Raw genomic sequence first — 17,205 nt, forward strand, 5'->3', positions numbered from 1 at the left:
GCGTCTGTTCTTTGGGCGTGTCTCTGAGGGTGTTTCCAAAATATATCTCCATTTAAGTCAGTAGGCTGAGAAATTCCATCCTTCCCGCTGTGGATGGACCTTCTATCACTGGAGGTTCTAAAAAATGAATTTGCTTCTCTCTTTGCACTGAGACATCCATCTCCGCTGCCTTCAGACATGGACAGTCCTTGTTCTCACGCCTTTGGATTCAGGAACATCTCATTGGTCCATCCCTGTTTCCCAGCCCTCCACAACTCACAGGTGTTCAGATTTGGATTATGCCAAATACTGTCTTGGTTTTCCAACTTGCAGATGGTAGATCTTGGGAATTACCAGCCTCCCTAAACTACATGAGCATAATCTCTCTCTCTCTCTCTCTCTCTCTCTCTCTCTCTCTCTCTCTCTCTCTCTCTCTCATTGGCTCTGTCTCTTTGGAGAACCCTGACTAATACAATCACCTAGACACTAAATAGAATTAATATATTTCTCCTTTTAAGAAAAAAAAAACCCTAAAACATCAATAGATTCAAATTTTGAGAAATTTGAGAACATTTGGATATACAAATTTCTTATTAATTTAAAAACTTATATATAGAGAGAGAGAGCGAGCACACAAGTAAGCACTGGCCTCCCGAGAAACTGATAGCCAGTAAAACATAAAACACTGCTTTGGGCCAAAAAGGACAATTTGCTCAACAGAACTCTTTGAGTCACTTAAAATGCTCACATCGAAAGCCCGCAGCTAGATGTTTTGGCATCTAAGAGGAAATGGTCTGAGGTTCTGAGTGGAGTGCTGAGCCTATATGGGCTTTCATCAGACCAGAGGTCCAAATTCTGTCCTCAGGGTCTTAGCAGTGGTCATGTAAGGATGAAGTGTGGAACTATTAGGTCAGAAGCAACAAGACCTGTTTGGATGATAGTTGGTCCTGGAATCCATGTGGAAGACCAAAACATATCTTTTGTAACCAAAGGCCCAGAGAACACTGTCATTTTTAGATAAAAAGCCCTATCAATCAGTCTTTATTCTATATGCTGTTAAGAATCCTGAAATTTAAAAAGTTACTACCAGTAACTGGTATTTTATGTGGATGTTTTATAAAGGGAAAATAAAACTCCTTATATGAAACTTAGCTCTCCTTTCTTAGGGTGATAACTTGAGATGAACAGATAGACAGAAGCCTTTCTGTTTCTCCAAGAGAGAATACAGATACATCATCCTGGGGAAGACCGGATAACCTGATAATGTGAGAAGGGGTCCATGAAGGCCTCAACTTTTTAAGGCTTGACTTACAGGATGCAGAGGGGAGTAGCAGCTGGACGGGATGGGCTGCCACAGTCAGAGGAGACATTAGCTGATGGTGTCAGCTGGAGCCAAGTTGAAAGGGCCTGTGGGCCCTGCAGGTGAATCAGTGATATGGAAATCAGAGTTGCCAATCACTCACAGACCCTGGGGCATATTAGGACTGATGAGATGTAAATATGAGCACCAAAGTAGACTTTATATTGGTGTGTACTGTCCTAGCACTATATTTACTTAGAGAAAAGGAGTATTTCTTCTTTTGTATAAGTATTGTTCATCAGTTTTTCAGTGACAGCTGCTAATACTGCAGCCGCTATAGAACTCCCAGCTTAGATCTAAGTCCCAATGCTAGTATTCAGTTTGCTATATGCTGTTTTGCATCAAACTCTGGTCAACAGAATCTTCAGGCAAAAGTGTCATCTCTTAGAAAATGCCTTGTGTAGGTAACATCTCCTCCATAACTTGCCTGAGAATAGAGCTCTCCTTTCCTTATGGGTCCTTATCTGTGAGCATATATCTATCTTCACCAAAATTTCCAAAGGTTCCTAATTAGGAAAAATAATTATTTTTGCCTAACAATCAAATTAAAAACAGTGAAAACTAATCAAGATTTTGTTCCAAAAGGATAATAAAGTGTGTGTGTGTGTGTGTGTGTTTGTTCTGTGAGCATACTCATAGCTGCACATATATTATAATTATCTTGACCAAATTTCAGTTTCATCCAAATAAACAATCTGGCAATCCTATAAATATGGTCTTCCCAACTTTGTATGATTATTTATGATCTTCCTGTTTTAAAACTTTGCCCCTCTCAGACAGAAATCTTGCATATTCATAAAGGTCCAGGTGAGTCATTTCCTATACCTGTCATAGTTGATAGATCACTAGATCTCTGTCTCCTAAAAACTAGACTACCAGCTTCCTGTAGGCACCCAGACATGATTTTGTATCCATTATGCATTGGTGAGAACACTGACTTCGGTGATCTCACAGACTATTGGTGAAATTTTATATATTGATTAAGCTCCATGATACAGTTATGGTATTCCAACATCATGACCACGTACAGTTCCTAAAACAGATGTGGAGTCTAATATTTGAGTTTGTTTCAAACACATTGGAAGTGTACCTGCAATTGTAATTATCCATGGAAACATAATTTAAGGCAAAGGAATCCAACACTAAGCACTGGTCATAGTAAATGGCTGAGTTGGGGACCCAAGGGCAGATGTCTTAACTCCTGTAGGATAAGCCACCCTGCCACAGTGATCACAGGAGACACTGGTAGAGGGATGGGACATGAAGGGTTACATTTTCAGGCATCTCTTCCAACATAATTGCAAAAATGCATAATTTTCACTTAGCCAGGTGAATATGGCCTTTATTGTGCCTCTGGCATTGGAGGAAAATTAACCAACTATCAAATCAAATCCAAGAACCCAGTGGATTCAGCGACTAATAATCTGTGTCCTCCACTGCTCAGCCCTCACCTCTGTGAACTGCGCCATCCTGGACCAGATGCACCGTGGCTTGACTCCAGGAACAAAATTGTACATTCTGCGAAAAGGGTAGCCAGGCTGCTCAAGAAGGGGAAAAAAGCTACTAATTGTAAGTCTTTTCTATTTTTAGTCTTAATGTGCATTTTATTTGGCAGTAAGGGCAGCATGAATAAAACTCCAATTCTAAGATGTTAATTCGCTTCCTCCAAAATGCTCATGTCAGTAGAGACCTTGGGAAATTGCTTATTCTGTTCCTCTGCTTTCAGAGAGAGACACACACACTGATGCCAGCTCAGGCAGATGAAATCCTAGGATAGCCTCCCAACTCATGAGAAGTCCAGTATTTCCTTAAATATAGATAATTTCTAAGACATGATTTCTCTAGGGAGAATCTTCAGAATGGCTTCACTAAATAAGGTATATCACAAAAAGCATTCCAATATTTCATTTGTTTTTCCTTTCGCTTTTATGGCTAGATTCTTTTTAACATTACCCTAAGCTTATGCTGTTTCTTTTAATGTGATGTTATTTGCCAGAGCTAGCCTTATTTTCTACCTGAAAATATGAGTTTCTTAAAGGAAGAGCCTATATGCTCTTTATAGTACATTTATAGTATGGAATACCTAAGATATAGTATGGCATTTATGGGACACACACACACACACACACACACACACATGCACACACATGTAATAGCATAACCACATCTCATGGATTTTTAAAACGTGGGCCCTCTTTGTTACCACTAGATGAAGAAAAGTCTCAGGTAACCAGGTTCAAAATCATATTGCCATTGCCCAGGCACAGTTTTCTTATTCTTGCCTTATCACACTTTTTAGAAAACCCTCAGTAGTGTTTTTAATCTTTTCAATGCTATGCTTCCCTTCAAGGTTTTGAGAAAAGTTGGGGTCCTTCAAAGAAAAATGATTACCTATCCACATATATAAAATAGTCTCCAAATCCATGGAGGTCAGGGGTCCCTAACAATCTTAGGCATCTGCTATAGCTTGCCTGTTGAGTGTCACACAAAGGTCCATATATTAAAGGTTTCATTTTCAGGGCAGGGCTATTTGGAGGTGCTGTGGACCATAAGCAGTGGGGCCGAGGAGATCACTGGGGTGATGTCCCTGAAGACAGCTCTACAGAACCCTGGCCTATCTTCTTTCTTGGCTTTGCTTCCTGGCTGATGGGGTGAGTTTTGTCTGCCACCCTACCCTTTTAATGTGCTGCCTTCCTAGAGCCCCCAAACATGGAAACATTTAATTATGAACTGGAACCTCATAACTCTGCACCAAAATAAACCTTTCTTTTCATATGTTATCTCAGGTAGTCATTATAGTGGGGGAAAAATACCTGACCAATGGCATTCAAGAACTTCTCCACAATGTCTTACTTAGTATCTAACCTTGTTCTGTATTCTGTTTGAGATGTTCCAATAGGTCAAGCAAGAAACCTGAGATGTCCTTTGCCTCCCCACATCACATTGGCACAGACATGAGGCTATTGCATGGACCAAAAGTGATCCTTAGATGAAACGGAGACATAATGCAACTAGTGGTAATCACCCTGAAGAACTGTGCATGATCATCTGAACAACATAACATTCACCTTTTGGTCTTGACTATATGCTAGAATCCAGTCTTCTTGCTTCGGGTGGAAAAGCAAGCTCTGGATGTAGAAGTTCAGCCGGTACTTCTGGTAGGTTGCCCCTTCATCTGAGCTGATCAATAAGCTGCTCTCAATCTCCGGGTCTGTCAGTAACATAATCTGCAGAAAGGATGGTCAGGGAAAAGAAATAACAGAAAGTTAAGCTTACAATTATACAAAACTTGAAAATGAGGTAAAATGTTGATACGATGGGGTAGAGAGGAGGCAGATAATGCCTGGCCAAACAAGGACCTGTATTCTGCCAAGCTTATTCTGTCATCTTGACCCAATGCCACAAAATTATTTTCACTGAGAAATGAAAGACGAAGGAGAATTTATAAGGATTGGAGAAAATAGAAGGCCACTTTCTTTTACATAGCACTCGTGTGTGTGTGTGTGTGTGTGTGTGTGTGTGTGTGTGTTGTGTGTATGTGTGTTATATGGTTTTCTATTTTTGGCAAGTTTATTTTCTTAGCAACATTTTCTACTATTCCCTTAACCACAACCCTCCTTCATACTGTGCCTTGTTTATACCCCATGTGTTGTGGTAAAAGAACAAGATTGGTTACTGTCTTATAGAAAGAGAGAATACAGAAAGAGGACGGTGTCCATTGTCTCTTTTTCTTTTCTATCTCACATTATTTTGGGCCATATCAACAACATTCATTGTAATTCTATGTTTAGCCTAATTTTCTGAGTCTTTAAAGCCTGGACTCTCAATACTTTCCTCTAGAAATTGCTAGAGAATATTGTGTATAAGTGTGTGTGTATGTGTGTGTATATATACTTTTTATTGGTACATTGTAATCACATATCATAATAAAGTTCAGAGTGACTGAAACCTACATGAAAACAGCACTTGGTGAGCTTCCTTCTGTTCCCTCCCCAGTTCCTTTCCTCCCCTCTCTTTCTTGTACATGATATTGAAATTGGCACTGTTAATTTTGTATATGTACGTAACACCAATGGAAGTGTTTTCTTCATCAAGTTTCTATCCCTATCACACCTCCTTCCCCTCAACCCCTCACACCACACACACACACGCACACACACACACACACACACACACACACACACACGCTGTGTAAAAGAATGCAGCCCTCTATTTCTTCTCATCCTTCTAAATTCTCCTCTTTTCATTTCTCCATAGCTCTGTTCGGTTTTTGTCATGCTTTATCTGAAGTTCTTGTATCCCAATTTCTCCTTATTTTCCACAGAGAAAACTGTCTTTATCACCTTCAAATCTAAAACATATTTACTCATCATTTTTTCTCATCTATATACCCTCTTCTAAAACACAAGGTTCATGAGAATAGGATATTTGTCTGGTTTTCCACAGTTATATTCCCAGCAGCTAGACTAATGGCCAGCATGTATTATACACTCACTAAATATCTCTCGAATTAATTAATGAATAAATGAATGAATGAAAATAATTTTCAGACCAGTCATAAGACTTAGAGAGATGCCTTGGACAGTTTGCAAAGATAAGAATGAAAATTCCACGAAAGCATAGTTGGATGCCCTTCACAATTTTCAGCACCTGGGCTACAAATATGTAAAAACTCAAGTTTCAGATTCTTTGCACTCACCGGGATGCCTGACCTTGGCCAAAGCATTGTGAATAATCCACAATACAAATAAGATGGAAGAGCTGGCCTTAACACTGCTTTTTATTCTCTTGTTTTATGCCTCTAGGAATGTGTGATAAAGTACCTCATTCTCTGTTCTCAGTGGGTCTCCTTTCACTCAGTCAGAGTACACACCTAATATCTCCAGACAGGTGGCCTTACTGCTACCCACTGACTTCTTCTCCATCAGCTTATTAATTGGCACTCTCTCAGTTTGGTTCTGGGAAGCAAGAAAGATGTACTTAATGTGTGGCTGTATGAAGAGAAATCACTGCAGCTCAAGGTTTAAAGATTATTAGCAGAGGATGAGGCAGTTCCAGGAAGAAAGAGAGAGAGAGAGAGAGAGAGAGAGAGAGAGAGAGAGAGAGAGAGAGAGAGAGAGAGAGAGAGGAGAGGAGAGGAGAGGAGAGGAGAGGAGAGGAGAGGAGAGGAGAGGAGAGGAGAGGAGAGGAGAGGAGAGGAGAGGAGAGGAGAGGAGAGGAGAGGAGAGGAGAGGAGAGGAGAGGAGAGGAGAGGAGAGGAGAGGGATGAATGCAGCCATGAAGTAAAAGAGCAGAGTGCCAGACAAACAGAGCTTTCTCAAGGATTTGGCGGCAATCATATTAAAATCACAGAATGGTTTCTGTCATCTTTGCAAGTGGCATCTTTTACTGCAAATGGCATGAAGATTGCACATCAGACACACTCTGCCTGAACTCTGTTTACGTTATCAGGATGAACTTGAGGTTTCTTGCTGTTCTTCTAACCTCTTCTTAAAGAAGACAAAAGGGATGGAGTCAGGAAGGGAAATTTTGTGACTGTCAGCCACACTGTAAGACAGCACAGGAAACACTTGCACATTGGGAGAGCAATTGTCCCTCAGATCATATTCCAGGGAGGCCACTGCACACTGACTATAAATTTTGACCGAGTTATGGGTTTCTCTGTGTCACATTCATCACGCAGACAGCTTCCCTCATTTGGACGGTCGACAGGAGCCATCCACCGGGTAATCTGCTAAGTACAAACCCACGTGGCTTCATTAAAATCTAGGGCAGGCATCAAGCAACGATGTTTAGATTCACAGAAACATATCCAGGTGATTTTATATTTATTGGCACATAAAATCTGTCACTTTTCAAATAACAAATAACCCATCATATGATCATATTGCTTTGTGTCTCTAACCACAATTAACACTAATATATAACAACCCTTTTCACTACCGACAAAAGCTAATTTCCATGATAATGTGAAAAGGTTCAATTTATAGAGGATCTATTATCTCCAATGGGGTAATGATTTTTTTTTTTCTCTCTGATTTCCTAGCGCACTAATAACAAGAATACACGTTCTTCTCTCTCCAGTCACCTGCTTCTCCTAGCGGACTACTTCATACAATAAATAAAATAAAATAAAAGTAGATCTATAGAATATGCCCCAAGCAAGATGAATTTCATTGTACTTTACTTAAATATTTTTATATGTATTTTGTATCTAGATCATACTGGTGGTAGTGGAGAAATAATGTAAATATTTCCCAAGGTAAATACAGATCCATTTTTCTTTAGCCATTTTTCATTACACAAAAACTTTGTGAGACCTCCAGGAGAATTTGAAACAAAAAAAGAAAAATTGCTCATGACCCTATCAAATCAAACTATGGTTGAGTTTCCTTTATTTTCCACAATTATATACTAATATCAGAGATTTTTACTCAAAAAAATTTTTTTTTTTTTTTGGTGGTACTGGGTTTTCTGGAAACCCTTTTACTTCCAGACTACACTCCCAGACCTATTTTTATATTTTTGTTTGGAAACAGGGTCTCTTAAGCCAGCCTCGATCCTCCTGTCTCCACCTCCCAAGAGTGGGGATTACAAGCATGCGCCACCATGCCCAGCTCAAATTTTTGATTGACTATTACGACCTATATTTATTTTTTAAGAAGTGAACACATATTGACATGTATCACCAGGTATGAGGTATTCCAATTTCTTAATCACATTATTCAAAGTAATTAGATTATGAATGATACAGTGATTATAAATCCTTAATGATTTTTAATTGAATAAGTACAACTATTATTTCAGATGCAAATGCAATTTTTCATAAGTTTACTTCAAATAAGTTGAGATTTGCCCCCTATTTTTTAGGTCACAAAAGGTAAATAAATGAATACTTAAACAAATAATTTAATAAGACCTAAATGGGAAAGGCTTAAAGTACATGAGGAAAAATGTAAATAAATGTAAACTTGTCTTTAGACAGAGGTGATTATTTATAAGTGAATAAGTGATATCTTTCCAAAAAGGTTTTTAAAGGGAAATATTTCCAATCCAGACACAGTGGTATACTACTGTGATCCCAATAGTTGGGAGACTGTGTCAGAAGAACCACAGGTTCCAGGCCAGCCTAAGCAATTTAGCAAGAACTTCAGCAACTTCATGAGACATTCTTCCAAAATAAGAAGGGCTCAGGGTGTAGCTCAGATTAGAATGTCCTTGACTTCAATCTCCAGCACCAAAATAAAAAGTAAATAAGTATAAAATATAGTTAAACATTTTCAAAATAGTGCAAGTTAGTGACTACTCTTCAAAAATAATAGATGTGAGGAGCCAGGCTTGTTGGTGCCTGCCTGTAACCCCAGTACTTGGGAGGCAGAGCTAGGAAGATCACAAGTTCTAGGACAGCCTGAGCAATGTAGCAATGAGACTCTCAGCAACCTATTAAGACCCTGTATGGGTGTGTATATGTATATATATATACATATACATATATATACACACATATATACATATACATATAGACATATACATATATACACACACATATATACATATATATATACATATATACATATACATATATACATATATACATATACACATATATACATATATATACATATATACACATATACACATATATATACATATACACATATACACATGTATACATATATATACATATATATACATATATACACATATATAATATATACATATATACATATACATATATATACATATATATACATATACATATACATATATACATATATATACACATATATACATATATATGGAGTCTGAGGGTGTAGCTTGGAAGTAGAATGCCTGTGGGTTCAATATCGAGTTTTAAAAAAATGTTCAATGATCCCTGTTTTTGTTGGTTTGGGAGGGCTCTCCTCTCCCTCTGGCCTTTCATGTGACTTTGGATAAATGATATTTTATTGCATTTAGTCCCCCTTATTCTGGAGTATGATGGTAATAAATGAGTAACAACATTTTAAAAGAACTTCAAAAAAGGCATGCCTGCATGCTTTGCTAATTCCCAAAGTGAGCTCTCTGAAATGACAGATTTTTTTTTTTTTTTGGTCTGGAACAAAGCTGGTTCGATAGTAGGTCCACATATCTTTGAAACAAATAAATAGGTAAGTAAACACCTGGGTAACCTCTGTCCTTCCTGTGTTCTGCTGAATGTAGCCCAGGGAGCCTGAGACACAGGGAGTACAAATCTCCACTCTTCCACTCAGAAACCTGGAGGGTGAAGACCATCAGAAGAGACTGCTTTAAGCAGGACTAATTATTCTTTGTTCAGATGAGCCCAGGAGTGATTATAACCAGTTCACCTATGCCTTGCAGGATGCACATGCTGCGCTGACTGCATCTGCAGACAAATTGTTTTCCAGAGAAAGTCAATAACAGTGACACTGCTCCCACCACGCGACTCTAAGCACTCATACATCATCCACTTCGGGAGGGGAAAAACCTTCATTTGTTTTTTCTAGCAGTGACAAATAAACATAAAATGCATCTTATAGATTTTTAAACATGTCACATACACCTCTCTCCCTCCCCCATAGTATTCCTTCTGACAGCTCAGCAGTGTCAAAAATAAGTGCATTTGCATTCTCTTTGACTTGCTCTAGATTCAACACATGGCTACAGAGGTAATTCTAAAATGTAATTTTAAATTACATTTTAAATTACTCAAAGGTAATCCTAAAATTTTAGAATTCTAAAATTCTAAAATTCTAAAACAGAGGTAATTCTATAAATGGTTGGAAGGCAACTTCCTGGTCCTTCCACGTGTCCGCTGTGGACCTTCTTCCCAGAGGAATGCTGCCTATCATTTAGTTGTCCAAATTCTTTCTCTTGGTGTGTTGTTCCTGGAGTCCCACTGTTTACTTGTTTAGATGAGGTAGAGTTAATGAGCAGCACGCCATCACCTCCGTGCCTATACTTTCTCCCGCCATTTCTTTTATCCTAATGCAAAAAGTACTTATTGCTATTCACTGCTTATTTTCCTATTGTCTATTCTTCACCATTCATGGGCTGGAGTCGAGTAGAGGTCATATCCTGCTGCTGCTGATCTTTCTGCTTCCTTTGCTCTAGGCTTTATTCAGTTCCGTTTTCCCGTATCACAGGTGCATGGTAAGCGCTTTTCACAATGGTAATGACAGTGAGACAGAAAAGCTGTAACAGCAGTGAGTGGTCACTCCAGTTATCTGCCCACTCTTTTCAAAGATCAATATTTCTATCTATAAACAGAATAAGAGGCTATTTACAAACCTCTGGCTTTAAAATTAAAAATGAATTAAGCAAGACACAATTAAGAGCATGTAAATACTTTGCTGACCAATGTGGGCAGAAAGCTGTCTATTCCCAGTGAGAGATGAACACTTTTCCTTCCCAGATGAGCTGAGGGTGAGTGCAGAAAGTGCTCACCAAATGGTAATTGTTTAGAGGTCAGTATTAGGGAGAGTGATATAGGATCCTAGCATGGCCCAGGGAAAGGAAATCACTGAAGTACAAAGCAGAAATAATAGAGAAAGAAGAAGAGGAAGGTGACTAAGTAGAAAAAGTTTCAATCAAGTATACATTGATAGGAAATGAGTCTGTGGAAAGATGGACACAATACAACCACTTGTCCTAAATCCTATCCTACCAAACTCAGCGAAGCTTACCTAATGTACCATCTTTGTTCATTAACACAAAATAATGCCACTCAGTACTAAGGAAAGAAGAGAACATTTGGGCAACAGACCATCTACTCGTGACCTGAGAAATGACTCAGTGAAATTGCTGAAAAACTTTGGCATTTTGTTCCAGAAAGTTTTTTCTTGGAGTTTAGCTGTAAGTTGATTTTCTTTCTAATGAGTGTTTAAAAATGTAAACATCTTAGGGAGAAAAAAAGAGAAGATTTCAAGAAGCATATAATTTCAGCCTTTCACATCTGCCTTAATTCCATTATCAGGAGACCCTACCTGTTGATTATTATTTGTAAAAATGATTATTCATTTACTTGATACTCCTTTGTTTAGTCCTATAGAGTATATATAAAAAATTAGTTCACCAGAAATGATAATATATGGATTACATTTAAAAAAATATCAACAAGGACAATTTCTTGGATATCTCAGCTTATTTCTCTTGAGAGAAACTGACTACATAATTACTGAACACACTCCTTTGAGACAACTTACAGAATTTCAACCTTTACAACAGCATTTTGCTATGAGATTTCTTCTGTTGCTGTGGAAGGCATTGATTCTCCAGAAAGGAGATATTATGCTCATGTATGAACAGGCTGATGTGTAGGGATGAGCATGGGTGCATCAGAGACTTGTCATCTGTTGGAGGAGCTATGGGAGTCTGCTATGGTCACCACTATAGCACCAGCACTACTGAAAGTGATCTACAAATTCAATGCAATCCCTATGGAAATAGCAAAGTCATTCGCCATAAAGCTATGAACAAACAAAAGACCCAGAATATCCAAATCAATTTTTGGCAATAAGAACCAATACAATACCTGCCTTTGAATTATACTATAGAGATATTGTAACAAAAAAGCATGGTATTTGCACAAGAACATACATGCAGAACAATAGAATACTATAGAAGATACAGAGATAAATTCTTAAATTATATCCAGTTAATATTTGATAAAGGCAAAAATATATGCTGGAGAAAATATTTCTAACAAATTGTGTTGAGAAACTTGCATATTCATGTGTAGAAAAAGAAAATTAGACCCTTATCACTCATGCTGCACAAAAGTCAATTCAAGATGGATATTAGACTGGAAATTTTGTAAATACTAGAAGAAAATATGGGATTAACTCTCCAACATATAGACACTGGTAAAGACTTCCTCAGTAAGACCACCACAGCTTAGGAAATAAAACCAGAAATTAATAAATGGGATGACATTAAACTAAAAAAGCTTCTGTGAAGCAAAAAATAAAAAAAAGAATAATCAGGAATATGAAGAGAGCATAAGGAATTAGATAAAATCTTTACTAACTATTCTTCAGATATGGGACAAATATTGAATATATAAAGAACTAAAAAAAACCCTAATACTCTAAAAACAAATAACTCCATCTATAAATGGGTAACCAAACTGAACAGGCACTTCTCAAAAAATAAATACAAATGGCAAAATCACTAGCAATAAGGAGAATCCAAATCAATGCTACAATAACTGCAATAATATATCAATCTCTAGATGGAATGGCATTTATCAAGAATACAAACAGAGCCGGGCCTGGTTGTACCCATTTGTAATCCCAGCATTAGGAAGGCTGAGACCTGAGGATCACGATTCATGGGCATCCTCAGCTATTTAGTGAGGCACTCTGTAACTTAGTGAGACCCCATTGCAAAATAAAGAATAAAAAATAGGGCTGGGGATGTCATTTGGAGGTAGAATGCCCCTGGGTTCCATCCATAGTACAAAAAAAAAAAAAAGCAGTAATAAAGTCTGGTGTGGATATGGTGAAATAGGAACTCTTATACACTGTTGGTGGGATTGTAATCTGGTACAGCCACTATGGAGATCAGTATGGAAGTTCCTCAAAAGACTAGAAATGAAGCACCGTGTGACTGAGTTATAGTTCTGCTTGTAAATTTTACAACAATTAAAGTCAGAATTTGATAGTGATATATGTATACTCATGTTTATAACAGTACAATTCACAATAGTATGAAAGTAATAGATGAAAAGATAAAGAAAATGTGGACCATACACACAATGGAGTTTCACTCAGCCAAAAATAGTAATGAAATTGTTATTTGCAGGAAAATGGATGGAACTGTAGAATATCGTGCAAAGTATGATCATACAGTTTTATAACGACAAGGGTTTTATGTGTTTCTCTCACATGCAGAAGCTAGAAAGAAAATAGGAAGCCAAAGGACTTCAGATAAATGAAGAGAGACTGGTAGAATGGTTGAAGGGTACCAGAATGGGAGATGGGAAAGGAAGAGAGAAGAATTAAGGAAGAAAACACTTCAAATATTGCTATGTTCATATAGATAGCTAACACTATCGATCTTACTAAATGTCCTGGGAGGTGGGGGGGGGGATGAAAGGACTTACACCAAGTGATAGGTGTAGGTACGTGAGTCACTCTGAATCTCATTATGATGTATAGTTAAAATGCACAAATGAAATATACGTGTGTGTGTGTGTGTGTGTGTGTGTGTGTGTGTGTGTGTAATGTTGTGGTATGGGCAGTGGAATTCAGGGGCATTCTACCTTCGAGTTACACCACCAGCCCTATTTTTTTATTCTTTATTTTGAAACAGGATCTCACTGAGTTACAAAGAGCCTCACTAAGTAGCTGAGGCTGTCTGCAAATTCCAATTCTCCTGTCTCAGCCTCCCAAATGCGGGGATAACAAGTATGCGCCACCACTCTCGGCAATAAAAATATTTTTAAGAAAATAATATTCATGACTAAATCTTAAAACTTGACTCTGATCAATGTCTTCTTGGATATGTGTCTTTCCTCACTAGGAAGAGAGTAGGATAATATGTTTAGTGAAGGTCATTCATGGCAGAACAGTAAGTCAAAACAAAACCTTAGTATATAGTAGGATCACAGAACTAGTTTGGGGCTTGAGTCCAAATACTTGGATTTGAGTTTCTCTTCTGCCATATTTAAGTTGTGTCACTTCTGGTACCTTGTACTTTTTGACACTCAGTTTCCTCACAGAAGGCTGGATACTATCAAGAAGTTGATATTTATTGTATACTTATTCCATTTTGGGCTCTCCACTAAACCCTGAAAGGGTACTCGATCCATTCAACTTTTAGAAACTACCTCAGCTAGACCACATTGAGTGCATTTGATAAATAGGAAACAGAGGCTTAGAGAAAGAAGGAAACTGGCTAGAGGTCACACAGCTAGACCACAACAAAGCCGCCTATGCCATACCTGCATAGATCTGTGTAAAGATCAAACAGGCTCATCTGTGTGAAACAGGGCTAAGACTTTGAAAGTGTTATCATATTACAGCACACAGAATGTTCTATTTAGTACTCTGTATTCTACTAAAATATGATAACTGAGTTCTAAAAAAGAAGGTGGAGAAAGAAACCTTGCACTGCATATATATATATATATATATATATATATATATATATATATATATATATATATATTGCCTAAATAGGACACAATTAGTAAACAGGCTGTAAAACTTTCAATAAAAATGGAGACTTTCAATAAAAATGAATTAGTAAGATATTCTTGAAAAAATAAAGATAATATTTTTTTGGCTTTAAATATAAAGCTCTAATGTCAAAATATCCAGTCCTGGTTTATGTCAGATTTTTCAGAGGGTCCTTGGCCTCCCTTTTCTTGTCTTTCAAGCACTATTCTTCTTATGACTGATTTTATGATTTATCATAAATATTGATAACAAAAGGGTAATAGGAATGAGCCAAAGCTCTGATTTAATCATAGTATAAGTGGTGAGACACTGTCCCTCATGCTAGTTTTCAAAGAAGCTTATGATAAAAGCAATAAAAATTATTGCAAGAAGCTGTTTTCCTAATAGATGCAACCTATGTCTAATTGGCATCTGAAAATGTAAACTCATTTTGGCAGAGAAATAGCTATTATTATACCAGAGTAATAGCAGGGAATATGAAATATTGATTAAAGCTTAGCGTTGAGTCACTGGCTTAACAACCTAAACATAGTATTTTACAGGAAAAGAATGATACACAAATTCAAGGGACATTTTCATTATTGCAGTCACCATGGAAACTGATTAAATACCATGAGAATACTTGAGACACCTTAAAAATCCCAGCATTACCTATAGCCTCTTTTCAAATGTAATCAGTACACATTTCCATGGTCATTACAAGTCCCAAAGTAACTTCTCTCCTAAATCCCCAAAGATCTATTAATGCCAAAAGTTTACATCACTTTAAAATGTTAGGCGCTATCAAAAGAAACCAAGAAGCAGAGAGAGACAGACATTCATCTTCTTGGCTCATGAGAAACTTTCCAAGAAATGATGCTCATTTAATGTAAGAAATCTCTTTATTCCACCAGAAATGATAAAGGAAAGCAGGTGGGGATGAAGAAAAAGAAGCTATCAGTGGATTTTTAACATGGGAGGCAAACACCAGTTTTGGTAAGCTCTCGTAAGTTGTATATCTAATAAGTGTCATGTTGAAAGGACAATGAAAAAGAAAGTCCCCAGGAATAAGTCTTCCCTTAAAATTAGTGAAGAGAAAGTTGGACGTGGCGGGGCACACTTACAATCTAGTGATTGGGAGGCTGAGACAGGAGGATTGTAGTAGGCTGGAGGCCAGCTTCAGCACTGTAAGGCTCTCTGCAACTTGGTGGTACCCTGTTTCAAAATTAAAAAAAAAAAAAATAGGGCTTAGGGTAAAGTTGAGAAGTACAATGCCCTCGGGTTCAATCCTCAGTAAAACACACACACACACACACACACACACACACACACACACACACACACACCAAACAGATGTACTCACATTCATCAAGACTTAGTAGTCTAAATTACCATCCTGACATGTATGTTTTAGGTTTACTTACTTATAGTAAGGCTTTGTGGTAAATTGCCAAATATACCAAGGAGTATTGGGAAGATTGATGAAGCCCCAGCCTTATGAGACCTTGCTAATGTACTTGGTTATTAAAGCTTTTCTGCAAACACTGTGGAGACCATAAGGGGATTCTCTCAGAGAGGATCTGCGGATTAGTGGAGTGAGAATCCCTTTCTGTGCACCATTCTACATCACTCAGGAAGATGGGGCTAGATCAAATCATGCAGAAAGAAGTGTCTTGCATTAACAAGGAGATCTCTCTCATGAAAAATTTTCTTCCTTTCTTCAATTATTTAATGACAGACATTGATCATCTCAAGTTGTTTCTGAGAGGCATTGAAGAGTGAATGGGCTCAATGGACATGCCCCAGGCTTAATGATATTATCTGCTACTTTCCCCCTCCTCTCAACATTTCCCTCTGTTAGAGCTGGCAATGTTGTAATGCAATGTTTTCTGAAGATGATTTTTTTTTCATTGCATTTTCTAGGCAGCTCTGTATCTGAGGCTAATTCCATCCTGAAATATACATCCTAGAAGCAGTAGGACTGGCCTAGCATATTAAAAGGATCACTATTCTACTGATGTATTGTGAAACTACCTCTAAATAGTGGCTTAGAAGGTGAATTTTGTTTTGCCCATGATTTTGTGGCTTGGGGATGTGGGAAGAGTCCAGCTGGGTAGTTGGTCTCAGGTCCAAGAGATGTGAACTATACTGGCTCAAACCTCATGTGCCCCTTCCAAGATGTCTTCTCCTATATCTGGTCTCAGTCTCTCTTTTTCCTTACTTGGCATCCCATGTTTGAATGTCACATGTATAACCACAAAGTATTTTCTATATAACTTGTCACTTAGAGTATTTTTAAAAGGCATATATTAAAAAGTTATCTTTATTTGCATCTCCCTGATGGCTAGTGATGTTGAACATCTTTTCATTTATATATTGGCCATTTCTGTCTCTTCTTTTGTGAAGTGTCTATTCAGTTCAGTTGCCCATTTCTTGATTGGATTGTTTGTTTTGCTAGTGTAGAGTCTTTTGAGCTCTTTGTATATTCTGGATATTAGACCCCGATCAGAGTGGTGGCTGGTAAAGACCTTTTCCCATTCTGTAGGCTTTCTCTTTATGTTCTTGATGATTTCCTTTGATGAGAAGAAACTTTTTTAGCCATCAGGGAGATGCAAATCAAAACTACACTGAGATTCCATCTAACCCCAATCAGAGTGGCAAGCATAAAAAAGTCAAATAACAACAATTGCTGGTGAGGATGTG

At 37.7% G+C, this 17,205-nt stretch overlaps 1 protein-coding gene across 5 annotated transcripts in view; it reads right to left on the reverse strand.

The window, feature by feature from the left end:
- Positions 1–17,205, reverse strand: part of SORCS1 (sortilin related VPS10 domain containing receptor 1) — a gene marked incomplete at both ends in the record, with an annotated part of 539,831 nt that overhangs the window by 189,236 nt on the left and 333,390 nt on the right. For all 5 annotated transcript variants that reach the window (XM_080694691.1, XM_080694692.1, XM_080694694.1 and 2 more), the window contains one exon: positions 4,408–4,566. In XM_080694691.1, the coding sequence (XP_080550817.1) occupies positions 4,408–4,566 (159 nt within the window). The remainder of the gene's footprint in view (positions 1–4,407; positions 4,567–17,205) is intronic.

Source organism: Muscardinus avellanarius (genome assembly GCF_963383645.1).
Source record: "Muscardinus avellanarius genome assembly, chromosome: 4".
NCBI lineage: Eukaryota > Metazoa > Chordata > Mammalia > Rodentia > Gliridae > Muscardinus > Muscardinus avellanarius.